This window comes from Micromys minutus (genome assembly GCF_963924665.1).
Source record: "Micromys minutus genome assembly, chromosome: 24".
In the NCBI taxonomy this organism is placed as follows: domain Eukaryota; kingdom Metazoa; phylum Chordata; class Mammalia; order Rodentia; family Muridae; genus Micromys; species Micromys minutus.
In genome coordinates this window covers 18,025,657-18,053,270 of record NC_137959.1, presented here as the reverse complement: position 1 = coordinate 18,053,270, position 27,614 = coordinate 18,025,657, and the positions used below count along the sequence as shown (strand labels likewise).

Sequence of the window (27,614 nt, the reverse complement as noted above, 5' to 3'; positions counted from 1 at the left end):
GTAAGCCATCCCCAACTAAATGTTGTCCTTGTAAGAGTTACCTTGGTCATGGTGTCTGATCACAGCAGTAAAACCACTGCCCCACACTGCCCCACAGGTACTTTCTGATCACCAGCTTTCTTCGAACATGTCTCCCTTTGTGTATAGTCCTGCACAGAGAATGCTGACTGGAACAGGCCTGAGAGGCAGCTACCCTTACTCCCCCTTCACCCTTTCACAAACCCTTCATCATCTCCCACTGGAGAAGAACCTGTGATAGATGCACTGCCAGCCTCCTGCTCCTCTGGGGGGCGGCAGATGGATGGGCTCTGCTGGGACCCTGCCGCCCACCCTAGGCTGGTATAGACACTGTGTCAGCCACCCATTACTCCAGGCCCTGGAGGTATCATCACCTAGCATCCTGAGCTGAGGTGACTGCCCCACGGAATGAAGATTTGTGTATAACATATTACATTTTACATGCAAAGCTATCTGACACAGATAATTTATCAGACTCTGAGAAGGCCAGGATAGCTTCTGTCTGTGAGGCGGGGAAACTATCAGTCCAGTCACCAGAGACTGCAGTGCAGGCCAGCTGCTTCAAGGCCTCCAGCTGCTCCCTGGGTGGGGGTGGGGAGCAAAGTCCAGAGAATTCTCAGGTTGTTTTCACACTTCCTTCACACCAACTCATTTCACAGAGCTTTTCCACAGTAGCTGTTTGTAGTTTAGCCTTGTGGTAGATGCAAACATTTGCAAATAAAAGTCTTTTACACACTTATCAGAGAATAGTCCTTGTTTCCTAATGCCCACTCTCTACAGGAAGGAGGGCCTCACACCTACCAGGAGAGGCAGAAAGAACACCCATTGGTGTGAAGAATGAGAGGCAATTCCAGGAGATGCTACCTTCCTACAAGGTAAGGACAGCTCTCCTCAGTAGGGAAGATGGCACCTAGTAAAGTGGGTTTTGTTCAGTGAATATTTTTCTGATCAAGCTGATTATCTGGGGTCAGGTATTAAAACATCTCTCACTCTTTCTCATCTACAGAACATACTAGGAATGTTGTGCTTTTGCTTATATTGGTGAGATTTACCTGTCACACAAGTCCCTGTATTTGTCAGGGATTGGTAAAATGGCTTGGGCTGGTGGCCACTACCTTTTCTCCCACACAGAGCACAACCTTCCCAGGTCATTATCGGGAGGAAGTATCAGAGTCACAAAGGCCTCTCTTCACTATGCCTACCTTCCTCTCCTTGTCACCATACTCCACGCCCAGAGTATCCATGGCCCGGACAATGGCTGCCAGAGACTGGATGGTGTTGCTGTAGACGACAGGTTTGTACTGCTTTACGTCTTCTCCAGAGAAGCCATCTTCATGGATGATCCTGGAGGAAAAGCCACAAACAACATGATGAGTGCAGTGTCCTCACTCGACATGGATAACACAGGTTTGGAGGCCCCAGCGCAAGCCCTGTGTTCACAGAGGGAGAACTGGAAGAGCTGGGTCCTGTGGAAATGGATTACTGAGTTGTTCTACAGGTGCTGTAAAATTTAAAAATCTAAAAAGCAAAACAGAATGAAAACCCCTTTACCTGAGTTACTGAATAACCATAGTACATAGTCTTCATATTGTATATTCAGGGAAAGGAACAAGGGGCTGAAGACACTTGAAAGCACCTGGAACAGGAGCAGAAAACACCAATTGCTCAGCCCATGCTGGCTGCTGGTGGTCTAAGAACAATATGGAGCCTTCACACAGAGGGTACCACTGAAGATCCCTGAAAAATCTCAACAAGTGAAAGACACAATCCCAGTCTCTCAACCAAACCCTCTGCTGGTATGGATCAAATCCAGGATCAGATGGGTGTACTTGCTAGGGCGAGGACAGGTCTCCAAGCGGAGATGGCAGCCATACCTACAGCTCACTCACAGTGCTTTTAATGAAAGCAGGGTGATGTCTGGCCCAAACGAACAACCTGTGCATACATGTAAAATACACAGCATCAGAAGAAAAGCCAGCAGAGGGCATTTGCATACTCTTCCTTAGCTGGTATTAGGTAGTCACCCTGTTCTGCTGGATCAAGAGTCCACATTGGGGACATCGCAGAGCAGAGGCAGTGTGAAGTGGTACATGCTCATCGCTGACAAGGGTCCAGGAAAGAGGAAATCACATACAAACTACAAGAACAGTTTTAATGGAAGTAAAGAGAAAACAAGCACATTTGAGGACATCAGAGGTCTTTAAGGACAGACTGTGTGAAGTCTTTGATGGCCACATTTACAGAACATGAATTATTACCATGTGTAACATCCCCAGGCTTCAGCAGGGAGCTGAGCCCTCTTTCTAAGTCATCAAAGCCCCAGTCCATGCCTTTATCACCTCCTTTCTGTCCAGAAGAACACCACAGACAAATATCCTGAAACCAGCTTTATTGGGATTGATTTCATATATCACACACCACACAGTCTGCTTGCTTAAAGCACTAAGCTCAGTATTTCCTTTAGTAAATTCAAGAGTTTGGGCAACCACACTGCATTCTAACCACAGAGCATTTCACCTCCTTCCCAAAGCGGCCCCATGTCCATGACCAGTTACTACACACCTTACTTCAATCCTAAACCACTGCCAAGCTACATTATTTCTAGAAATTTGCATAATTTGGACAGTCCACATAAATAAGATTATACGGCATGCATGTATCTGTGACTGGTTCTGTCATTTAAAAAGTCTTTTCAAGGGGCTGGAGAGATGGCTCAGCAGTTAAGAGCACTGACTGTTCTTCCAGAGGTCCTGATTTCAATTCCCAGCAACCACATGGTGGCTCACAGTCATCTGCAATGAGATCTGGTGCCCTTTTCTGATCTGGTGTGTCTGAAGACAGCAACAGTGTACTCTCATACACAAGATAAATAAAATCATTAAAAAGAAGTCTTTTCAAGATATTTCCATGTTATAACATGTCTCATTAACTCATTCTTTTTTTATTGCTGAACAATATTCCTTAGTATGGGCCTGCTATCATTGAGTTATTCAGTTCTCAGTTGATTGACAGACAATAATTCTTGCGGTGAAGTGAGAGTTGGTGCTGGTCATGGGTCTCAGTCTGAGCTTCTTTAAGAAGCAGAACAGAATGACTGTGTGAACAGCTTGTGGGTTTGATTGGCACTAAGTCTGATTTTTTGTTTATTTTAATTTTTTTGGTTTGTTTTAAGTTGTACAAAAGCTTCTTTGTAACTTACCAGATTTGCTTTTGAGTGTTTGCCTGCATGCATATAAGTGCACCACGTGTGTCTTGTGTCCCACAGGTCAGAGGACAGGGTCAGATCCTTTGGAACTGGAGTCACAGGCAATTGTGGGTACTGAGAAGGGAAACTGGGTCATCTGCTTGACCACTGAGCCATCTTTCCAGATCCTGCAAAATCCTCTTGATGGGGCAACACTCAAACAGCCCACAGGTTTGTGACCCCAGAGAGTCCCCCCGCAGGGAAACACTAGCTGGAGCAGTGGAAGGGACAGGTGGACACTGGCTATGGTGGCTTGTGGACAACAGGCACTGGCTGGCACAGCACAGGCTGGAGAAGCCAGGGACACCACAGGGGCTGTGGGCAACAGGGACGAGGATTAGTACTCAAAGGTTAAGGCAGCAGGAACAGAGAGAGAAACAGATAAAGGGTTCTTGGCATCTTTGTGGAGTTCCTGAGGGTCTTTGGCTGAACACACTTTAGAGCTCAAAAGGAAGAGCACCAAAGATTGAAAGCCACCAGGGGACTTGGAGGTGGACACTTACCAGCACTCCCCTAAGCCAGGAGATGAACCTCTAAAGAGTCAGAGTACAGTACCTGGGGACTGCTAGAGCCTGCAGCAGGGACACCAGAGGCCACAGCAACTAGGTTAAGAGAGCTCTCACGGTTCCCTGAGGTCCTCCTGACAACGCTAGAAAGACAGTCTAAGGAATCTAGCTACCCATAAATAACTTAGCTACCCCCCAAAAATAACAGGATAAAGACAAGTTTTAAATGGGAATGGCACTCAGCAGAGTGATGTGTATAATACCACCTTCCAGAGGGAAAATCCTGGCTCTGAAGACAAGCAGGGAAGTGTGGCTCACAACCAAGAGAAGTATCAGTTAGCAGAAAGAGAAGTGGAAGAGGCATGGATGACAACGTTAACAACGTGCTGCACAGAAAATAAATATTTCAAGACATCAAAGGAGATTGTGAGTACAAACCAGAGAGAAAAGGAAGATACAGAAAATGATCCATAACTGAAATAAAACGTGTCCTAGGTGAAATCAATGGCAGATCAGACATGCAGAAGATTGTCCACACTGAAGACAAAGCAACAAAACCATCTAAATGGAGGCAGAAAGAGAAAGAGCTAAAAACAGCTTATAATGCAAAACTTCCAGTAGTGCAAAGGATGGGGGATGGGGATGAAGAAAGATGCATCTGGACAAATGTCACACGACTCAAAGGTAAATTAAAGTGTGTGAAATACACATGGGAATTTAAGAGCCAACACTGACAATTCTAAGAGAAGGCACTGGGCACCCAGACTCCATGAGCAGGTCCCTCAGGAGGCTAGGATGTGCTGACCTGGGAGACGCAGGTCAGATTTGCTGGCCTACAGTGTGATGTGCTTCCCCAGAAGCCAGGGCGGATACCAGGACTTCACTTCTGAACCCTGGTCCTACCAGACCCCAACTTCTTGAATGTGGGTGTGATCTCATTAGATCCTATAGCTGAATGTACGGTTATGACAAATTTGATAATAGGAAAAGGTTTCTGAAGAAATAGTGACTAAGAATTAATTGAAAATCAAATGTGTAATGAACCTGAGGTGCCTTTGGCGGTGCTCACCCATTCCTTGGAAGCCTGTAAACTCTGTGCCTGCGATAAAGCCACACGACCCCAACAAATGTCACCTGAAATGTCCTGGTTCACAATGTGACTATTATATGTCATGAAATGTGGTGTTTTTATTGTACATATGAAGTTTTCTACTCACACAGAGCAAAATAACTTAATTTTCCTACCAACATTCCTCAACATGTATAGTACAATTTATATTATAAAATATATTTGTATACTCTTGGTTTGTTCTGCATTAGAATATTTAATTTAAAAACTTTCCATTTGCAATACTAACTTTGGCTTCATTAAAGCACAAATCATTATATCAGTTTTAGCTTGGCACTAGGACAGAGTCTCTAGACTTGCCTCACACATACTTCTGCCTTCATGGACTGCATTTACATTGTTTTATATACATGTCATAAATGTAACATATACTGCTATACATTTAGATTATGTGAAGCAGCATTCTCAAGACTGATGATTATGCAATCAAAATACTGAACAATGAGGACTCCTGCAGTATCAAATTCAGCTAAGATCTAATTCTGTATGAATAAAGATAAACAAGCACATCTAACTCATTAAAATCCAAATCTGTTTTAACCTTTAATTAAATAGTAAAAATATATGCACACCAAAGAGTTGTCTTAAAATAAACCTTTAAAATATTTTATTACCAGTAAATGCTTGATTTTTTTATATATACTATATATACACACACCTGGGTTTACATAAAAATTTCTCTGGAATAAAGGTTGCATAGGAGGAAAAATGAGAAAAACTTTCCTTTAGATCCCTGGCTGGCCAAGGGATTCCTTTTCCCACCGGGCTGGCTCTTTCATTTCCCACACTCACCCACTGAGGTAGGAAGACTAGGTTTTCGTTTAACAAAAGAAACTGAGGAGTTTAAAGATCAATTAGAGGTAAGGCCTAAACTTAGGTGTCCAAGCTAACCATTCTTCCGACCACAACTGACCGTCCCCAGAACATAGAGTATTGCCTATCAGGTATCATCCTGGTTTCTGGGGTGGCCCAAAAGAAAAATGTAGAAACAATGCAATTTGGATGAAGGGTGGAAAGTCATGAGTAGTATTCCGGTAACTTGTCACATTGGCAAATACTGGCTTAAACTTGGCTTCCATGGGTAAAAATTCACAGTATTTTCAAGCAAAGAGTTGCAAGCGCCACTTGGTACAAAAATATGAGGTCCACACAAGGCAGCAGGGAAAGGGCCTGCAGTGCCAGGCTTGTCTTTCTCACGCCATCCTCCTCCCTCTTTCTGAGTTCAGGGTGACATCTTTGTGAATATTAACTAAGGTTCCTTTATCTTCTATCTCCTCACATCATTCTAGTAAGGCCAAGTGGCAGTGGTGGCAGCTGATGTGACAGCCAGGCTGTTCCCATACCGCCTCTGCTGCTGAGGGTCTAACTGTGTCATCCCTGGCAAATGACTTCACTGAACAGTCTTGTTTCTGAGAAATAAGATGGTGTGGTCCAGCAAGCCAGACTGATGGAGGTAGGAGGATTGGAAATTCAAGGCCAGCCCAGACTATAAGAGACCCTGTCTCCAAAATACAAAAACAAAAACCCAAGGGAGAAAGAGAGAGACTACAGGGAAGACACTCCAAATGATGGCCAGGAGGTGTAGTGATCTCATTCTAATGTCCAACTCATCAAACTCGCAGTGCAGTTTCCCTCACTTCTGGCCCCGAGGTGGCCCAAGTTTGAGGGTTGCCAGTCAATGATAAATGTTCCACCTGCTGCATTGCTTCTAATCTTCAAAGCAGCCCCAGGTGTGATGAAAACCACCAGCTCCTCTCTACAGAGAAGGTTAGGCTAATTCCCGGAGGCCATACTGCTGATGACTGGCATCTCAGGTCCTGCTTGTGACCTATGGGCAGATGGTGAGAGGCAGGGTGGTTTTCCCAAACCCAGGCCCTCACCTCCAGGTTCCAGAGGTTCTAGTGTGCATACATGTACATGGTATGTGTATACACATGCACATGACTACACTGCCTGTGTAATGTTTTGAGGGCCTGGAAAAGGAAGGTGGGCTCCTGAGAGTCCTCAGGGGTATACTCCAGGAGTTCAGCCACATGGGATGGCTCAGGCCTGGATCTTGCAGGTAGCAAGACTAGGGTTTGGAAAGTAGGCTCCAGGCTTGTAGCAACAGCCAGTAGTCCCGTGGACTGCGGAAGCTTTGATGGAACTGCTGAGTGAACATATAGAATCACACCCCAATAACGTTGTGTGAGTCCCTAAACCCACCCATGCCTGAGGCTAATGCTATCCCAACCAATACAAGCCACAGTAGTCCTTATTTCTGCACAATCTAATGTGAACCATCCAGGTCATGATTAAAATGTTCTATATTTGATAACAATAATTTGAGATTCCCTCTCAGCATATTTGCTTGTTGACTCTTTTCTTCCCTGGGCGCTGATACCTTGTTTCACCCACCTGTCTTCTCCTTTCTGGAGTTCCTGGCACAGGGACGGTGAAGGTGGAAGCTCCTTGAGCTGTGTGTTCACAGATGTGTGAGGAGCTCCCAGGCAAGCCTGCTTGTGTGCCTGTGTGTATTGGGTGGTATTAAATGGAGGTCAAGTTAGTTCTCACAGTGTCCACCTAAAACCCAGGACTCAGAGGGGCTGTCCTGGGTCACCAAGCCAGAAGAGCCAGGGGAAGGAGGAGTTTGAGCAGACAAGGCAGCCTGCAGCCTGAGTATCAACTATGGATAAGAACTGCCAGTTGCACTTGGTCCCTCAACCCTGCTAAGGAGGTGATCTTGAGGGAGAGGAATGGTGACAGGGGCTGACCACAGCAGGAAACCAATTTCCAATAAGAGGCAGTAAATGATGGGCCTTTGCCCCTCTCCCCTGACTCTTTCTCATGCCGAGGCCCAGACCTGGCTCTCCTCGCTTTCAGCCCCTTTTCTAGGGCGGGGCTGCTTTTAGCTGCAGGAAGACTGCTGGCCACAGACACCTTATATGGTCACAGAACCACAGGCTTGGGAGCAGGAAAGGACCTCACACACTCCTCTGGCCTGGCAGCCTTTCTTGAATCACGGGCTCCTTTTCAGACAATGACAAATGTACCAGCACAGGTTTTTCCCTCCATTTGTGGAGGTTTGTGAGCACCTGATCAAAAGCTTTTTCCCTGCCTCACCATCCTCTGCTACAAGCTTGAATGATTTAGACTGGGTGGTGGTGGTGCCAGGCACTAGCTGTGGATGGGGTGACTTCCCGTAACTGCTGGCTGTCAACTGCTCCCATTGTGTTGTGTTCAGGGCCCAGAGAGCGGCTGCACAGGCAGGAGAGCAATAGCCGGATGACTGCTGGTACATTTGGTACACGGAGGTCATCTTGTTACTGTTCTCCAGAGGAAAAGGACGTGAGGGTTGGTCCGACGAGGAGGGTGTCTATGAGGTGCACCTTTGCATTTATCTGTGAGGGCATTCCCTGACAGGTTAGCTGAGGAGATAACGCCTTGTGAGCTGGGGCCCTGTACTAATTAGAGAGGAAATAAGATGCTCACCAGCAGACCTTCCCCTGTTCCTCTGTCTCTGCTTCCTGGTTGGTCACCAAGGACCAAGGCACTTTCCCAGTCATGCCTTCTTCTCCTTGATGAACTGCACTGCTCTCAGTGAAGGAAAAGAAACCAAAACTTCCTCCTTTAAAACTCTTTTGTCTGATATTTGGTCACATCCATGAGAGAAGTAACTCATAGAGGTGAGCCCCTGAGGATTTCCACCTGCCAGGAAGAAGACAAGAAAAGGCTGAGAATCTCCAGTTGGAGAGGGGGATGGGCTGGACTGGGGACTCTACCTGTTTATCAAATGGACATCTTGGGAGAAAGTATAGGATGAGTCATCTTAATAATGCTCAGGTGTGTCTGAGCAGGAACCGAAACTTCATTTAAGACATTTGTCTGGGAACTGTTTTGCTTCAGTGATACATGATAATGATTTCCAGTCACCACCATTGGCCTGACTAACTCTGAAGCCATGGACCTATTAGGTGGCCACTGACAATCCTGGTCTTATAGAGTACAAGTGTAAGTAAGCAGTGAATAGGAAGCCCCTAGTGCAGCCACACTAATAAAACTCTAGGTGTACTAAAACTATAGGAGAGTGGGCACGGAAGCTATGGAGAGAAGGAGGATGGATAGGCTGGGGCAACAGAATGAAGTAGTCATCACTTTCAATGGTAGTGGTCAGTGATTTGTCTTCTTTCTGTGTGCTTCATTCTTAAAATGGGCCTGTGGTGTCATTTAAAGTTTTAGATATTTATTATTATTATTATCATCATCATCATCACATGTACGAGGGGGGCACATGCACCACAGCACATATGCAGAGGTCACAACAACCTAAGGGAGCCAATCCTACCTTCCACCCTTACAGGTTCTAGAGATTGACTGAGGCCTGTGCAGCTCGTGCCTTTACCCCAAGTCACCTCACCGACCGGCAATACATTATTCTCAACAGGAAACAGATACTCTATGATTAACACTGTGACCATGTTGATGAAACACGGTTAGAAGGGCAAAGCATTGTCAGCAGAGGCCTCCTGACCTGGTTTGCTTGGGTTTGGCTGATATGAGGTCCTACTGTACTGCTAGGCCAATGGGGGCAGTTATCTGCCTTTTGGGAACTCAGACTAGATGTCAAAATAAGGCTGATGACAAAAACATTTAGAAAATAGTAACAGCCACTATCCTAACCCTCAGAGAGCTACTTGCTTGCCTCCTTTGCAGAGGCCACATAATCTAGTTCAGGACATTAAGATGAAAGAGGAATGTCTACATATGCCTCTAACAAAAAGCATTTTACTTCCTGGTTCTGAAACAAATGTCTTTGTGAAAACCTTTCCCTACCTTTCCCATTGGCCTTCTTCCCCCTTCCCACAGGGTTTCTCTCCTACAGACATTCCTGACCTCCTGCCTTTGTATGCAGTGTAAGGAGTCAACAGAAAGCTGCAGAGACACCATGGTCAGATGCTAAATGTTACCACTATGGGAATGGAAGGTCAAAGGGACACGGGGAGTCTGCTACGACTTGCTGAACTGACATCTAAACTCTTATCAAGACAAGACAGCTCATGCTTTTGCCATGATGCCCTCTGCCTGAACCACAGAAATAGATCTGCTCCAAGGCCACATGTGGGAAACTGTGACCTAGAGATAAATTCATACCCATGGGGACACAGTTAGTGTGTGACGGAGCAAGGACAAAATTCTCAGAGGTCTTTCTATTGTGCTGCAGGTCTCTGATGGCCCTGGGGCTGAGGATGATGGGAGATCCCATGTAAGAAAAACATGGACCCATCTGCAAAACAGAAAGACTCTCTTGACTTGACAGGTCTAAGCTTTGGGGGAGCAAGATGTTCTGTCCTTAATTATTCCATCCCCTAGGTTATTTCATGGATTGTTTGAGTTCCTAATGTGTGCCAGATAAGATATCAACATTGAGGATTCAAGAGTAAGCTAACAGGCAGTCCCTGTACTCACAAAGGCCTTATTCTAGTGGGAGGTATGAACAGGAATTTCAAAACAGGGTAAGGAGAAAGAATCACCAGAAGGTTCATACCCTGGGTAGGGTCACTACCTGGAGCAGTGTTGACAGGATATGGGCTGGGCTGGGAGTAGCACTCCAGATACTGTAGGTGTGTGCAGCGAATTAGCTAAAGACTGCAACAAACCTGTACCAAAGCAAGGCTAGACCTCTAGTCTTGTCTTAGCACCATGAGATCCTGCCCATGCAGTGCTGTAGATCCTGGCCTCAGCTGAATGACATCCTGGGACTTCCATAATAACCACTGTCTGCAGTGTTAGGCTTGAAGACCAATGCCTAGCAGAGGTTTGATGCCTGTGTTTTGCAAAGCAACTATGCCATGGCCTTGATTTCTGACTCTCAGCACCCAGAAGAACAGAGCCTGAAGACCCAGATGGAAGTCAGTTTCCTTCTTCTCCAGGTTAGTTCTCAACTGTCAAAGCCAGGGACACCCCCAAGATCATCATCCTCTTTACTTCTCCATTGGGAGAGTCTTCTTCTCACTCAATGGGCCGTCTGAGTATGCTAGCTGAATTTCAGTCAGCACCCAGAAGACAATCATGAACCGGGCAGACAATTCCCTTACCTTCAAAGGTCTCACAGTCTAAGAGAGGAACACATAAAAGAAGGAAGCACACAAGCAAGCACTGTAGTATAATATGCACAAAGCAGGTGATCAGTACTGGGCTGGGTGAGAGTGAGTTAGGAACCAGGAAGTTACATGCAAAGGTAAGGCTTGAATCAACAGGTGAAACAATGTGTAAACCAAAGTTTCAGGCAAAGAACAGGAAATGCAAACAACATCCAGAGGGTACCCTGTGTTCTGGGGCAATGGACGGATGTCATAGAGTGGAGAGGCGGGTCAGAGATAGCAGTGGGGCCCAAGCATCAATGGTAGATATACATGCTGGTAGACTTTGGCTTTTAAGTACATGTAAACCACGTTCACCTACTAAAATAAAGGTTCATCTGCGCACCTTCCAAACCATGTAGACTCCCACCCGTGGTACTGCTCCAATAGTAAAACATTTTTAAACGGCAACTCTCCTCCTCTTTCCCTGACTTCCACAGCTCTGACTGAAGGCCTGTTCTTGGAACACTTATGGATTCCAACCCACACAGCTGAGCAAAAGAGAAGGAAGATAGCTGCCTCCAACCATCTTGCCACAGGAAGGAGCCACGCCATAGGCTGGCACAAGTCCACAGGCATAGCTACTTCCCAAATGGCATCCTACTGTGGCTTCATTTCACGATGAATGCCACAGTCACTTCAAAAACCCTCTTTCCTTTGAAACGGGGTCTTGCTCTGTAGCCTGGGCTGACCTCAACTCTGCAATTGTGCTGCAGCCTCTGGAGTGCTGACATATCAGGTGGATTCTGCTATGCCTTGCTGACAAGTGTTTCTTACATAACCAGATGCTAGGTACAGATTTTAGAGCCCCTGCTGAATATTGGGGTGTGTGTATGTACGGGGGTACACAGCATGGGTAACTCAATCCATCCTGTCCACACTTCCATGTGTTTGTCTAATCATGGAGTCTTGAATTACCATCCAACTCCATCGGTCTTCTTGAAGCTTGTACTGGGATGTGACCCCTTGCCACTTTGAGATCTAGTTGCCAACGGGAAAGCAAAGGCTGCAGAGCTTGTGTGGAGTCGGATGGATGCTGGTTGACCCTGTCCATCCCCCAGGCTGGACTGTATGATGTCTCAATACAACTGAGAGACCCTTGGCAATTTCAGGAGGTGAGAGATCCAGTTAAAACCTTCCTGGCTAGATGGTAAATCTGTATGGGATGAGCAAAATTATTTAAAAACATTAAAAGGTCCTTTAGTAATTAATGTTATATTATAGGGCTTGACATGCTAATATTAGAATATTATAGAATGGAGGTTCTAAAATAATAGTAATAGGCAAATCAGTCCCCTAGGGGAGCGACTGGTACAAACAAGGGATGTGCCCTGCTGACAGTGACTTGCAGAAATCCATTATAAAGATGCCATTTTTAATAAGATGCAACTCTAGCCAGAAGCAAAGATGTCAGCTGCCGGTTGTCACCAGACAGAGCCAGGGACAAGTCTGGGACTTGTTGTGACTCCAGGGCAGAGCCTGTGCTGCCATCACTGGGAAACAACATAGATCTGCCCTTCCCCCATGCTCCAGGTGGGGTAGGGATGGGGCAAGGGGCAGTCCCTTTCTTCCTCCTCCGGAGCTGCTGGTCTGCACCTCGGGTCTTGGTTGTGTGGTAGAGATCTTACTCAGATCTTGGACCTGAAGGCAGAAGACCCTGGGGTTCGAGAGAATGGTCACAGACTGAAACAACCCTGCGTGAAATAGACAGAAAGACTCTTCAAAGGCCGGCATTGCTAGTCAGAGCCTGAGCTCTGGCTTGTGTTAGATCAAAGCTTTCTGGGACTCTTCTCTGCCTCCTGTTCGGACACCTCTGGCCTCCTACAATCTTCTACTTCCAGTCACTGGCATCAAACATTCCACTATCAGCAGCAGCTCATCCCCTGACCCAGGAGACCTCAGTTCTAGTCTTGGCTCTGCCATGGACTAGCTGGCGTAGACTTGGACAATTCACGGGGCTCCGGACTCATTTCCTCTGTGTACCACGAGTCTCTCAGGCTCAGTGTTGGCTTGGAAGCTAGTTGTGACAACTTCTTGGGTCTGCCCTGTTTCTCAGACTGGTCCGACTCTATGGTCATGCCTGCGTCTATGTTGTTACCCTGTGCAGCTTTTGAGGATGTGTGAGTTCAGCAAATGGAGGTACATGCAGGCAAATTTCAAAGAACCTCTCTGCAACAGAGATGAGTACATGGCTCTGCTCAAAGATCACTTGCTCAGGTCCCATTATTTCCCCATCTCTTCCCTTCCTTATTACCATGTCCTCATCTGAACACCTATCACTGGAACACTATCAGTTCATGATATGCCACTATGTGACCGTGATTGGGGAGACACCCTCAGTCTTGCTCTTTCCCTACAGTTACTGGCTGAATACTGAGTTTGACAAGCATGGACCTCAGTCTTCATGCTCTAAGGTGGACTTCCCACATACACCTGACTCCTCCCTACAGGCAGTCCTTACATGTAGAGCCGGGATGGATGAAGACCTGCCGGCCACCTTCCACTGTACATCCCTGCTTGTCCATCCATCTCATCAAGACCCAAACCCTGTTGCCCTCTTCTTGGTGCTGTGACCTAACCTGATGCTGTTCCCAGCCCCTGACACCTGGTTCCTGCAGGGTACCTCAGGGTCAGAACAGAAAAACAGTGTTACTTCTGGGAATACCCAGCACTGTTCTGAACCCTGAAATTACTCATTTTGTAGAAGGAGATGACCAAGAGTTTTATGGACTCTGAGCCCTTTGAAATGAATGTTACATATAAAGACAGGAACGTCTTAAAGTGAGCCCGTGAATGAGGCTAGTTCACCCTTTGTTTTCACTGCCAAACCTAAGAAGGATTCCTGGCTTCTCACCTGCCCAGCCAGAGCATCCCCTGAATAGTCTTCAGCTGCTGACAGAGTGCAGTGCTTGGGCCACGATGTTTACAGCCAGCGATACTTTGAGTCACTGGGGAGACACACAGCCTTTCAGCCCGTCTCATGGAAAGTGCCCAAGTGAGGTTGAGATTTTTGCTCATCTGGCCCTCCCATCCTGTCTGCATATGCTTCATCAGTCTGTGTTCCCTGCTCAGAAGCCCTGGAAGAATTCTCCTGCACCACAGACTAGAGGGATGAGCCCGTGGAAGCCCGCTGACCTCACTGACAAGGTTCTTTACAAACTCACACTGTCAAATGCCTTCTTTTTCAGACCAATGAAAAGGTTGAATGAGACCAGGTGGGATGGGATGGTCTATGGGAAGGCTCCTATGGGGCTCCTCTGACTTCTGCACTCAAACTAACTGGAGTGTGGCGGTGGGTGACTCACCATGGACGATACCCATGAGTGATCTCGAGCACTGTAAATGACAGCGAGGGCTACAGAGGACATCTGTTGTTCTTTCTTGCTCGGCTTCTGTTCTTCCCTTGGAAACAGAATCTCAATAGGAAAAGAACTGTCATCCCTCATGCTCTGAGGACTCACTTCACTCTTAGCTTAGGTGCCAAGGGTGCGCCCTTCACACTTTGTTGGTCAGTCAGTTCAGCCCACACTGGGATCCAGACATGCCTGAGGCTAGTATAGCTTTAGCCACTAAGTTATTTAAGTCAACATGTTCTAGACATGTGGAGGTAAGTTTCAGCTATTAGTAATCAGGATTCTTTTTTGCCATTTTTTAGTGTGTGTAGGTATGGTATTCATGTATACATGTATGTGTATGTAGACATACGTGAATATATGCTTTGCTTGTGTGAGTGTAAACATGGAGGCCTAAGGCTGATATTGGTAATCATCCTTGATAACTCTTAGTAATTGAGACAGTATCAAACACTGAGTTCATTAACATGGCTAGTCTCCTTAGATACCTTGTTCTGGAGATCCTCTGGTTCTGCCTTCCCAGGTCTTCATGCCCACCTAGGGGTGAAAACTCTGGTATTCACACTTGTATTGTGTCTTAGTTAGGGGTTTAACTGCTGTGAAGAGACACCACGACCATGGCAATGCTTATAAAAAAAACATTTAATTTGGGCTGGCTTACAGTTCAGAGGTTTAGTTCATTATCACCATGGTGGGCAGCATGGTATCATCCAGCAAGACATGATGCTAGAGAAGTTGCTGAGAGTTCTACATTGGAATCTATAGGCAAGAAGAAGAGAGTAGATACTGGGCCTGGCTTGAGCTTCTGAAAACCCAAAGCTCACCCCTCAGTGACACACTTCCTCCAACAAGACTATGCCTATTTCAATAAGGCAGTATCTCCTCATAGTGCCACTCCCTGATGACCAAGCATTCAACTCTATGAGCCTAAGGGGCTACTCCTGGTCTAAACCCCATGTTCCACTCTCTGATCTCCATAGGCTTGTTCTATATCATAATGGAAAAATGCATCCAGTACAACTTCCAACGTCTCCATAGTCTGTAACAATCTCTAGACTCTTAAAAGTCCAAAGTCTCTTCTAAGACTCATTATAATCTCTTAACTTTAATCCCCTGAAAACCAAAATAAAAAATCAAACCACACACTTTAAACATACGATGGCACAGAACATACCATTCTAAACAGGAAGAAAGGGAACACAGTGAGGAAATATTGTCCCGAAGCATGAATAAAACCCAGAACAGACTCCACACTCTGCATCTCCATGTGTGATGTCAAAGTGCTCTTCAGATCTTCAACTCCTTTCAGCTTTGTTGACCGCAACTCACTTTTCTCTCTTGGGCTCGTTCCAGGCCCTGCTAGCAGCTTTCCTCAGAAGGTATCCCAAGACTTTGGCATTTCCAACATTTAGAGGCTGCCAATGAAATCCAGGCGTCACCTTCATAGCTTCAGTGCAGTGTTCTCTATGGGCCTCCGTACAGAGACACCCCTGACATATGCCTGGCCTCAGTGGCTTTCCGTACACACAAGATTCCTGCAGAGGGAGATTCTATAACCTTTTCTTGAATCCTTGACTCCAAAGCCAGAACTGCTTTCACATCCTTCTGCTCCCTAGGGCAGGAACTTCCTCATTCAAATACATCTTCACCAATTTTCTGTTTTCTGGTTTCCTTCATTGCTTAAGTTTGGCTGTCATGAAACTAGCTCCATAGACTAGGCTGGCATCAAACTCAGAAATCCACCTGTCTCTGCCTTCCAAATGCTGAGATTAAAGGCGCACATCACCATACCTAAATTTTTCTTTAATTACTTTTCATAAGTTGGAAACTTAGCCGAGAGAGGCCCTGCTCTGAGGTCACTACTTCTTTTATTCCTTTTAGCACCAGGCGTTTCTTTACTTCTGTGAGCACTGGGCTTCGCTCCGTTACACTACCTGGTACTCTTTTCTCCTCACACTGTACATTTTGTATTTTCCCTGGCTCAGCTTTCTCCTTTTCATTATAAACCACTGTAATCATGGCCACTAATAACCAAGCAACACAGTCAATATTAGGCTGTTTGAAAATCTCCTTTGCCAACGCTGCTAATCCATAACTTTCCAATTTAGCCCTAGGCAGGTTTTTTTTTTTTTTTGGACAGGGGCAGCCACATTATTTGAAAAATATCACAAAATGGTCTCTACGACATTTGCCAATATTCTTCTCCTCTAAAACATCTTGATCCACAGTCTTGGCCTTCACAGTCCAACTTGTCCTCAGCATCGCTGTATCCCATGCTCCTACTAGAATGGCCCTTAAAGCCCCACTTAAAGCATTTAGTTATCTCCTACTCCAAACTCCTAAAGTTCACATTCCTCCAAACAAAAGCATGGTCCAACCTATCATAATAATACTCCAGTCCCGGGTACCAATGTCTGTCTTATATTGCTGTGGATAGATACTATGACCATGAGAAGTCATTTAAAGACAAACTTTAAAAACAAACTTTTTACTGACTGTAAATTTCACATCATGCACCTCAATTCCACTCATCACCCCCCCTTGCAAATAAAATACAGAATAAAAACCAATCTTGTGGATGTTGTAGTGTGTCATAGTGTGTCGTGCAGTATACTCTTTGTCCACACTTCTTTACTTTCGAATGTTCACTGCAATGAGTCATTGGTCTGTTTTGAGGCTTCTGGCTTCTGTTAACCTATCAATATCGGATCCTCATGGGGACTTCTCTCAGAAATCCTGCTTTTGACCTGTGTCATGGAGATCCTGCAGTTTTGGATCTGTAGAACCAGATCACAGATGGGAGAGATGTTGGGGTGGGCTAACTCAAAGCTCTAAATATGGGCCTTGGAGGGAGCTAGGCAGCCTGCTAGTTCTTCTGCACCCACACCACCAGGGCAAGCTCTCCAGCACTGCCTGAGGGAGCTCACCCAATGCCACAGTTGCCAAGGGACAGGGTCATTTCTCCTGCTCTCATGAGCTTGGGGCTTGCTCACCCACTGCTTTTGCCACCAGGACCAGTTATACTGTGCTGCCCAGGTGAAGGGCAGGGCCTGCTCTCCTGTTCTCCTGACCTCAGCACCAGCCCACCTGACTGCCACAGGCTGGGGAGAGGGAGGAAAACACTAATTGGTGCTAGCTCACAGTTCATTGGTCCATTACTGTAATGGTGGGAAGCATGATACTACACAGGCAGACATGCACTGGAGAAGAAGCTGAGAGTTCGACAGCTGGATCTGTAGGCAGCAAGAAAAAAGGAGAGATTGACCTGATTGGAGCTTCTGAAACTTCAATCTCACCCCAGTGGCACACTTCCTCCAACAAGGCCACAACTATTCCAACAAGACCACACCTCTTCATAGTGTCACTCACTGGTGGCTGAGTATTCAAATCTTCAAACCTATAAGGACCATTCTATTTAAACTACCACCACACACAGCAAGCACTTTAACAACTAAGCCATCTCTCTGATTAGCAATCAGGATTCTTGCTGGCTGTGAGGCTGTACAACCTTGGAAGTTTCTTTGAAACCTAGACTGGACACATAGATTCACTAATCTGAAAGGTAGTGTCTGGTACAGCACTGCTTCTGAGGACTTTGACACTTTTGTCTCCTTTCCTCCTCTTTCTCCTCCTCCTCTTCCACTTTTTTTTTTTTTTTTTAAAATGAGGGCTTGCCTTAATAGCTTTTTAGATCTCCCACCAAGTCTCAGCATTGCCACAGAGAGGTCCATTTTGGGGGTGCTGCTTTCAAACAAAGGGGTACATGAAAAGTACCCTTCTCAGTTTGTGACCAGCAGGGAATATGGCAAAAAGCACCAGTTACCCCAACATGTGCTCCTGTGGTGGTGGGAAATCTTGTTTTCTCAACACCCCTGGGGGAAGTGTTTAAAGAGAAGCTTGCCAAAAGGAAGTATGATTGCTTATTTCTTTCTGGGGTAACCAATCTCTCCTCCCATTGGCAAAGACAATAGTCAATTTCCATGCCAACTTTTAGGGGACAGACTTGGACTATACCCTACCTCTCCTTTTCTGTGGGCATCGTGTGAGTCAGGTTCTTTGTTCTTTATGCTATTTGTTGTGTCTCTGGAAGAGAGTGGGGGAGAGTTTCTCAATCTCTAAGGCCTTGTCTGACGAGATAGACCAAAAGAGACACAGTCACAGATGGGGCAATGCCCAGCCCCCAGCTTTCCTTCCCTTGGTGGTGGATGTGGCCCAGAGAGGATGCCATTCTCTGGGTGGTGGGTTTAAACAGTCCTGCCGCAGCCTCCTGGGTTTCCTACTCCAGCCTTTCTAAAGCAGAAGCTCCTCGTTAATAACCATTATGGTGTGGTCATGCCTAAAACAGAGAGTCCATAAAAATCACTTTGTGGGCTCCCACATTGATCTCTCTCTCGAGGGATGTTCAAGTAGAGTGTGTATCTTGGCCCACAAAGCAAAGCATGCATACCAGCTTTGGGGCCACCCTGCATGAAGCCCTCTCAGATTGCAATGGGAATTGGGGTTCAGTGGGTGGCTTTGCCAGCTGCTGGGACAACAGGAGGGTAGGTGTTACCTCTCCTCTCATAGGCTAGGGCTCCTTCTCAGAGGAAGTTTACTTCTGGCCAGTTGCTAGCATCTGGTAACACTGGGACGTTGTATGGTTCTGGAGCCTAAAAGAGGTTCACATGGGAGACAGTCAATCTGAGGAGGGTTGGCCTGTCCACCTTCCATCCCGGTGCTGTGTTCACGATGTCAGACTCCACATGTGTGCTTCAGGTGGAAGGAAAAGATGCTCCTTGCTCATTGTCCAGACTCTCCATTCCACCTACTCAGCAGAACTTGAGCACAGGGTTCTGGTAAAACCTAGGAACGGCCGGTGCCTGTGGCTCCCCCCAGCCACTCACGTCTGAGGTGAGTGCACAGATCCCAGACTCCAGCATCAGCACAGTAAAAGCTACATCAGTGCTGTGCTTGCCTCATTCTGAAGACTAGACCAGTCAGCAGACGCTCCTGAGACCGTTTGGATAGGAAGTACACGTAAGCCCATATTCCTAACCACCCCATAAACAGCATGCCATCTAGGAGGCCCAAGGAATACTCAGGGCTTCACGCACATTCATAGCACAGTTGGTCTGGACAGTCTGTCCATTCTAGCGAGAATTTTGACCAACTAGAAAAGGGGGTGGGGTGATTTATATTGCTACGATGGCTGGGCTGCAAATTCTTCCTCTTCCTTACACACTGTTCCAGCTTCCTGACTTAGTGTACTGGGTGCAACACCAGAAACATGGTAACTAAGACATGAACAATGAATGGTTAGGGAAGCCCCTTCCTCTGCCTGCCACTGTCACACTCATATCTGTGTCTTATCATTGTGGCTACCCTTGGTGACTCCTGTCCACAGAGCTTCATGCTTCAACATACATGATCCCCAGAACTGGAGGAATGTTGGCGTGAATAACTTGATTTTCCAGCACTAGATAAGCTCGAAGAGGGATCTCAAGAATGAAATGGGATTCCATAAGCACCTGTCCCACTCACTCCAAGTGTAAGGCACGGCATTTTGCCTCTGATGTGTACAGACCAAGGAGGACTTGGTTCACCATGTTTGAGACTGCTGGATCCCTCAGTGCTATTTCAGAGGTACACTCCAAATCCCATGGGTCTTCCTAAAGTGGTGCTGTCCTGCCTTGGAACTTAAATGGCTGCTCCTTCCTTAGTCATTCTTGCATTGCCCCAAGCTATCTCTCCAACTTGCTGACTCCCAGTGATCACAGTGAAATAGCAGTGAGGCTGGCTATTCAGATGTCAGGGAAAGAGAATATTTTGCTTTCCAGTGTGGGCTCTATTGCTGAGTCTGTTACCATGCTCTTGGCCACATATTGTGGACCACATGAACTCAGAAGCATAGCTGATGGCACTTTACATAAAGATCAAGAGTTGTGTACAGGAGAGGCCTTGGCTATAATGTCCATGGCCAAAGGGGAAGCACCAAATAGTTCTTGAGGTCAGACCTGGGCTGTTTCCCTGTCTTAAGTTTACACTGAAATTTCTTCCATTCCCAGCTATCCCCAGCCAGCCCCTGCCTGGCCCAGCACCATGTCTCTTTCTAAGGGCTATCCAAAGGCTTCTCATGGATGCAGTATGGATAACAGCTCACTCTGTCTCTGATGTAGCCCACACTGCAGTTTGGAGACGTCATCATCAAGACTTCTTTAATGGCAGGTCCTAAGTTCAGGAGCATTAGCACCAAGCTCACAGATGAGGCTGCTCCTGGTTCAGCTCTGCTGTTTCTCATGAAGGGGGAAGCACAGTGAAGGGCCTTGCTGATCCAGCTGAGATGTCTCTCTCCACAGCAGTGCAAATGCACAATCGCTCCCCTCACATTATTGGGGGTTTGAATGTTACCAAGAGACATAACGGTTTCTACTGATTTAACATCAACTCTGCAAGGTGTTCACACGTACACTCTCACAACAAGTCTCAGGAATGAACAATTCCGATTTATGCCAAGAGGCCCACTTGGCCAGCATCTTGCAGCTGGTGAACAGTGGGGAAGGCTCTGAGAGCTGTACTACTCGGTAGCTCCATTTCACTGGAATGGAGAGGTGGAAGTGAGCCCACTGTCAGAGCTTGGGAGATGCCTGGACTAGGGCCAGTGAGATGTACCTGGCCTGCAGTGCTGCTGGGTTTTCTCTTCTTTCATAAACATCCATAAATCAGAAGAATCCTCACAAAAAGACTATGTTTTATGACTTCTACAAAACTGGACACACTGACTTATCAGGCGCTGTGGGTTGGGTCAGTGCCCTCCTTTCAGTGACAAGGGCCACTCTAGACCACAGGCTGGCTGGTATGCTGGCCCTGTTGGCATTGTGACCCCTTCAGTCAATGGCATTAGCCACACTTGCTGATAGAACGAGCCTGGTAGGAAGTGAGAAAAAGTGCTAAATCATTGACACATTGTTTGTATTTTACTCTGTTGTCCTAATAAACATGTGCAGGAGCCAGGAGAAGCTTACTAATCCAGAACAACTAGTGTGAGCCACAACAGAAGCATGTTCCCAACTTCCTTATGGCCTCCTGGAGGACATTATGTGGTCCAAGAAACTGAGAGGATGCAGGGACAGACAGAAGAAGGTCTTACACAGTGGGTCTCTCTGGCCTGCTGATAATCATGTGGCCTCAACTGACAAGTATCCCAGAAATGTTGGGTGGCAAAGAATCACGGATTTTTAGACCATAGTACCCAGAGAAAGATCCTAATCTATACTAACTGCCAAGGCCTTTGGGGGAACTGAGTATATCAGCAGGAGGCAGAGCAGGAGAACTGCTGTGCTAGACTCTGTTAATTAGAGGCCAATTTGATAAGGTTTGGGGCAAGAGTCAAAAGCCACAGACAGGGCTGAGGTGATTCAATAGTAGAATCTTGCTTAGTCTATATTGGCCTTCCATCCTGGCTCCACAAAATATGATGTAATAAAATAAACCAGGCTGTAAAGCCCAGCACTGATTTCCCACCACATGGCACAGCACAGAAAATGTGGCTTATGGAAGACCCACTCCTTCAGGTTGGGGCCCAGTCCTTCCGATCACGGCCTGGCCTGTGGACAGTGGGAGGCTGTTAGTCCCTGACTTCCTCCTTATCCCAACCCTGTATGCTTGGCCTGGATCTCTTGGAGTTGGGTCAGTTGGGAATGAAGCCCAAAGAAGGCAGTAAACTCCTTCTATGGCTAAACACCAGCATAAGATTGAAAGTCAACAAAAAAAAGTTGAAAAAAACTTTGAGTGGGGGAAAATACAGATAAGAGGTGAGCCTGAGCAAGCAAGCAAGCAAACAAACAAACAAACAAAAAAGCCACCCAAAAACCCAGTAGATCCTCTTTGTTATAGGGTGGGGTAGATAAAGTAGCTCTGACCCATAGGGCTCACATCTTCATGTCCCTAGTGCTTAGGAGGCCAAGCAATAATAAGTTCATAACTGCAAACCTTGGCCTGAGGGTTGAAGGAGAACCAGAATGTGATGGAAAATGATTGATCTAGTTGTCTCAGAAGTAGATTGGTGGGTCACTTTCCTCAATACTATCAACTAGTGGGAGTGAGAATTCCAGCCCACCAGCTACAGACTGCTGCTCCTCAGGTCCCACAAGCAACCAGAAGGAAGAGAGCACATTTACTGAGTGATTAAAGCCCCAGCAGAAGAGCAGTAAGAAATGCTGCCCATGTTCAGTGCCTTAAGAGACATATAACAAGACCAGGATATCCTCTAGCAATTCAGGACACATGCAGAAGATGTTCTATACATTACAATACTGTCTTCCGAACTGCAGTACAAGGGTCCCTCCCTGCCAAGTTGTGAGTGTGAAGCCTGTAGGAACAAATGGGAATACAACTTCCAAGTATGTAAGAGAACACAGAGAGCATGCGTGCACAGATCCAAGAAGATCAAACTGGGAAGGTATATTGGGAGTTCTAGAAGAAGAAAGAGAAAGTGATGGAGGATAGCCAGTAATCAAATAGCAAGCAGAAGACACATGCCAACTAAAAAAAGGCTTGTGTGCAGACTGGAAAGGCGCACAGAATTCCAGGCAGAAGGATAAGAAAAGACATAAACAATTCGTCAATGTAAGGATGAGCAAACAACATTGTAAGAATGCAGGCTCTCCAGGCATGGCAGAGCACTGAAAGACTCGAGGCTAGCTAGGCAAGAAGGAGAGCTGTAAGACTGCAGGCTAGCTGGGCATTGAGGAGACATGGTAAGACTGCAAGCTACAGAGGCATGGCAGTGAATATCTGCAATCTCAAATCTATGGCAGCCTAGGCTACATAGCAAGACCTCGTCTCAAAAAATAAAAACCAAACAAACACCATGTCTAAACCACAAACAACAAAAAGCAAATCTGGAGAGAGGGAGGTGGGGAGGCAGAGAGAAGTAGAGAGGCACCTACCTTAAAATAAAAAAAAAAAAAGAAAAGAAAAGACCTGCACTGGAATTCTCTTCTGAAACATGATCAGCCAGAAGAGTAGAAAAACCACATGGACACCTTCAGAAGGAACCAAAGCTCCCATACAGTTTGGCCAGCATTTTTAGGTCAAGCGATCTTGATCAGTTCTTTAGGTATTCCAGTCACAAGCCCTTATGCTTAGTTTAATTTATGTGGTGGTTTGAATAGGAATAGTTCTCACGGGCTCACAGATTTGAATGCTCGGTCATTAGGGAGTGGTGCTTCATGACAGGGATTAGGAGGTGTGGCCTCGTTGGAGGAAGTGTGTCACTAGGGGTGGACTTTGAGGTTTCAAATGCTCAAGCCAGGCCCAGTGGCTCTCTCTTCCTGCTGCCTTCAGATTCGGATATAAAACTCCCAGCTACTTCTTTAGCATCACATCTACCTGTGTGCCACCAGGCTTTCTGCCATGACAGTAATGAAGTAAACCTCTAAAACTGTAAGACAGCCTCAACTAAATATTTTCCTTCTTAACAGTGGCCATAATCATGGTGTCTTTTCACAACACTAACACTCTAAAACAATTTAATAATACAAGAACAAGGTTCTGTCATGGCTTACACTAACTGTTCCAAACATCATATCTCTTCTATTCCCAGACATTTTATTTATGGAAAATATTTAGATGCAAATAACAAATTCACCACAACAGAGATCCGAACATGGGAGAAAGGAATGGGTCAGGAGAACAGATGAGTGAGGACATCTGCTCACCACTCCCCTCCCCTTTCCTAGGTCTACACATGGGCCCTGACTCAGCTCTGAGAGAGCAGCCATACACAGACTTTCTACAGAAAAGCCATACACGGTGGAAGCCACAGTTCTGCTCTGAACATTGGATAGACCCCCAACATCGTGGGGAAAAAAATGAAAAGAAAAATATTTAGTTCAAAATTGAAAAAAAACACATTCTGGATAAACATAGACTTTAAAAGTAAACCAGGAATGATATTGAAAACCATATAAGCATCATTAACCACTTCCTCAGGTGGACAGCAAAGCCCTTCCTAGAGGCAATACACAAGGCAGGGCACGGGATCACAGTCAAGTGCAGTCAAAAGCAAAACAAGATTCACAACATCAAAGGACTAGAGAGAGGGCTTTCGTAATGCAAAAGACTTTAAACCAGGCGAAACAAGACTTATTATGGGTGGTTAGGAGAAAGATAGCAAACAGAAAAAGTCCAGGAACAAGAGGAGAAACTCAACCACAGCTGTGGAAGGGATAACGTCACGGCAGAACAGTGTATCCAACCCTCTGTGGCCACAGACCTGAGAATTTGATGATCCTGTTGCCAAACATAATCACCCAAACCGATTCAGCTAGAGGAATGTCTGAATAGACATGTCACCAAGAAAGAACCACAGAGTGACCAGAATAAATGAATGTGTGTGTATCTATGCACAATAATATTCAGAGCTTAGTTTTTTCAAAACTCAAATTAAGCTAGGAAGGGCAGTTTGTGTTTATGATTGTAACACGTGGGAAGCTGAGACAGGAGGATTGCTGTGAGTTCCAGGTTAGCTTAATAAAACTAAGATACTTAACACAATCTTGAGAATTTTCTTGTGAGAGGGGTAAATAATTCACTGCTGAGTAGTTACATTAGTTCTAGACCCTGGTAAATTCTCTTATTGATTACAATGGACTTTTTCTTTTCTTTTTTTTTTTTAAACGACTTTATTTTACAAAACAAAGATAAATGTACAGATTTTAAACATTTTTTGCTTAAAATTATACATTTTTGTCAGTACTGTTTTTTCAGATATTAAAATAATTTTTACATAAAACTATGTGAATATATTTTTTAGTCAGTACTTGATTTTTTTCAAGGGCTTGACAGTATGCATTGAAAACCTAATAGTTACCATGAGCGTGGACTTTTTCTTTAAACAATAGTATCTTAAAGTTTCCTGACCTGTCAACATTATGAAGGTTATTTTATCTCTTACTTTGCACATAGAAACAGACCTTTTCTCAAAAATCACAAAAGTAAAAACAGGATAGATGAATGAATGAATGAATGAATGAATGAATGAATAAATAAATAAATAAATGTAGGGGCTAGAAAGTTGGGTCAGCAGCCAGGAGCACTCGTTGTTCTTACAGAGGAAGCAAGTTTGATTACTGGCACTCACATGGTGGCTCACAATTGCCTATATAGTTCTAGTCCCAGGAGATCCAATGCCTTTTTTTGGGTTCCGTGGGCCCTGAACACACATGGCACACACATGTGCATGCAGGCAAAATAATTATATACATAGAACAATAAATTAAATGTAAAATAAAATAATACACAATCAAACAGAATCTAGTAAAGAATCGAAGGGGGAAAATCATGTTACAATTGACTCTGTAGCTCTGGGATTGTAGTTGTTTATCAGTGTCATTGACAGCAATCACCATGGGGGAGGTGCAGGTGTAGGGCCCAGGGTCACACCAATGGAAGCAAAGTCAGCACTTCTTGGCAAGGGTATTGAGGTGGGTAAAGAAGGGCTGTGTCTAATGCCAGTGCACACTCCAGAAATGAAGGCACTCCATATGGCCCCACTAATACGCACAGTTAATAATGCATGTCAAATTTTTAAAAAATTCAGATCATTTCTGAGTAAAAACCAGCTACCTACCCAGAATAAAAGCTAGCGACATCCAATAACAAGTACGTATGAACAGTAATGTCATCACTATTGTTATTTATTATGATCATAAAACTAACCGGAAAGGAGGAAAATGGCACCAAATATTGCAAAAAATTATCTTAATGATGTTGGATATTTGGGAAAGCTAAGGTGCTATTATTTAATAATGTTAACAAGGGGCTGGATCCAATATAAACACTCAAAAAAAGGGAAGTTTTATCTACTAGCAAGAAAAAAACTTAAACTATGCTAATTGTCTTAATTTAGCCATTCCACAATGTAGACATATTTTAAAATAACTCATGCATGATAAACATTATATAAATTTCTCAGTTAGAAATAAATTCAGGGCTATGGAGCCGAAGAAATTTAAAATATCTGGGTGTGGTGGCATATGCCTTTAATCCTAGTGCTTAGGAGGCAAAGGCAAAGATTGGCCAATGCCTGCCCTACTGGGCTATGACAATATTTTCATTTCTACAATTCACCTCTTGTGTGTTTTAAATGATTCTCAAGCAACCAAGTCTTGCGTTACAGTCCTGCTATACATCCCAGAGACAGCATGGCTGTTCCCTTCTTACCACCTCCCAGGCAATAGAAAAGTTTGCAAAGATGTCATTTGTTCAAGGTCACCGGCCCTTCCAACCCAGTCTTCTGACTTCATCTTTCAAGCTCCCTTTCTACTAATCTTTGTGATAAGACAAAGTTGCAAGATGAGTCCTATGCTGCTGGTGGTGACATGGACGAACGATGGGGGTGGTAGGTCCTCTAGAGTCCTCTGGGAGAGCTGGCTGGGACTTGGTTGATAAGCAAGAGGGGGTTGGGGCTGTTCTCTGCTCAAATCCTCAGCTCAAGATGCCTGGTAGCTGCTGCTATCTCATGGGACACTCTGAGGTCAAGTGAGAGCAACTCCATAAAAAAGCTGTTGGCAGGAAGCAAGCGCCAGCCTTGAGTATCTCCATAGCTTCAGGACCTGGCTCCAATACAGTGCTTCCCAGGGTGACTTAGAATCCGCTTATAAGGAAGACCCTGATGAACAGCAGAAAACAGGTCCTAACCAAAGCAGCAGGGTGTCTCTCCCCTCTGAGCACCCAGCCAGGAGGAAAGCTGTTCAGGGCTTCTGTGGATCTACTTGGGTCTTTCTGAGAGGTGTGTGGGTGATCTGCCCCATGTCTGACAACTTGGCAGGTCTCACGAAGGGCTGCCACCCAAAGCAACATCCCCAAGATGCCATGGGATGGAGGAGATGCACAACCTGTGACCACAGCAAGGAATTATGGTGCAGGATGCCATGCTCAGTGGGTGATGTGTGACATCTTTCATCCTCAAAGTAACCTAAGCCAGGCTGTGCTACATAGGATAAGTGGAGGCTGACAGAGATTGCTTTGTTCACACGTCCACAGAAGTATGAGGAGGCAGAGCAGAGCTGTTTGGCTGGAAAGTTCTCTAACTGGGGCACAGATGATGTATATCTCTCATCTGGATTATATGGGTGGTTCTGGTCCCTCTGGAAGCTGGCTAGCAATTCATTTACCGAATTCCATTGTCCTGTCTGAAAAAATGTTTCGCCCAGCCTGGCATCTGGTGGTCAGCATCAAAGACTGGAGTTAGGAGACCCTGCT

General features: G+C 45.5%; 1 protein-coding gene across 2 annotated transcripts in view; it reads right to left on the bottom strand.

The window, feature by feature from the left end:
• GNAO1 (G protein subunit alpha o1) overlaps positions 1-27,614 on the bottom strand; it is a gene marked incomplete at its 5' end in the record, with an annotated part of 149,062 nt that overhangs the window by 66,701 nt on the left and 54,747 nt on the right. For both annotated transcript variants that reach the window (XM_080936990.1, XM_080936989.1), the window contains one exon: positions 1,221-1,362. In XM_080936990.1, coding sequence (XP_080793116.1) covers positions 1,221-1,362 — 142 coding nt within the window. The remainder of the gene's footprint in view (positions 1-1,220; positions 1,363-27,614) is intronic.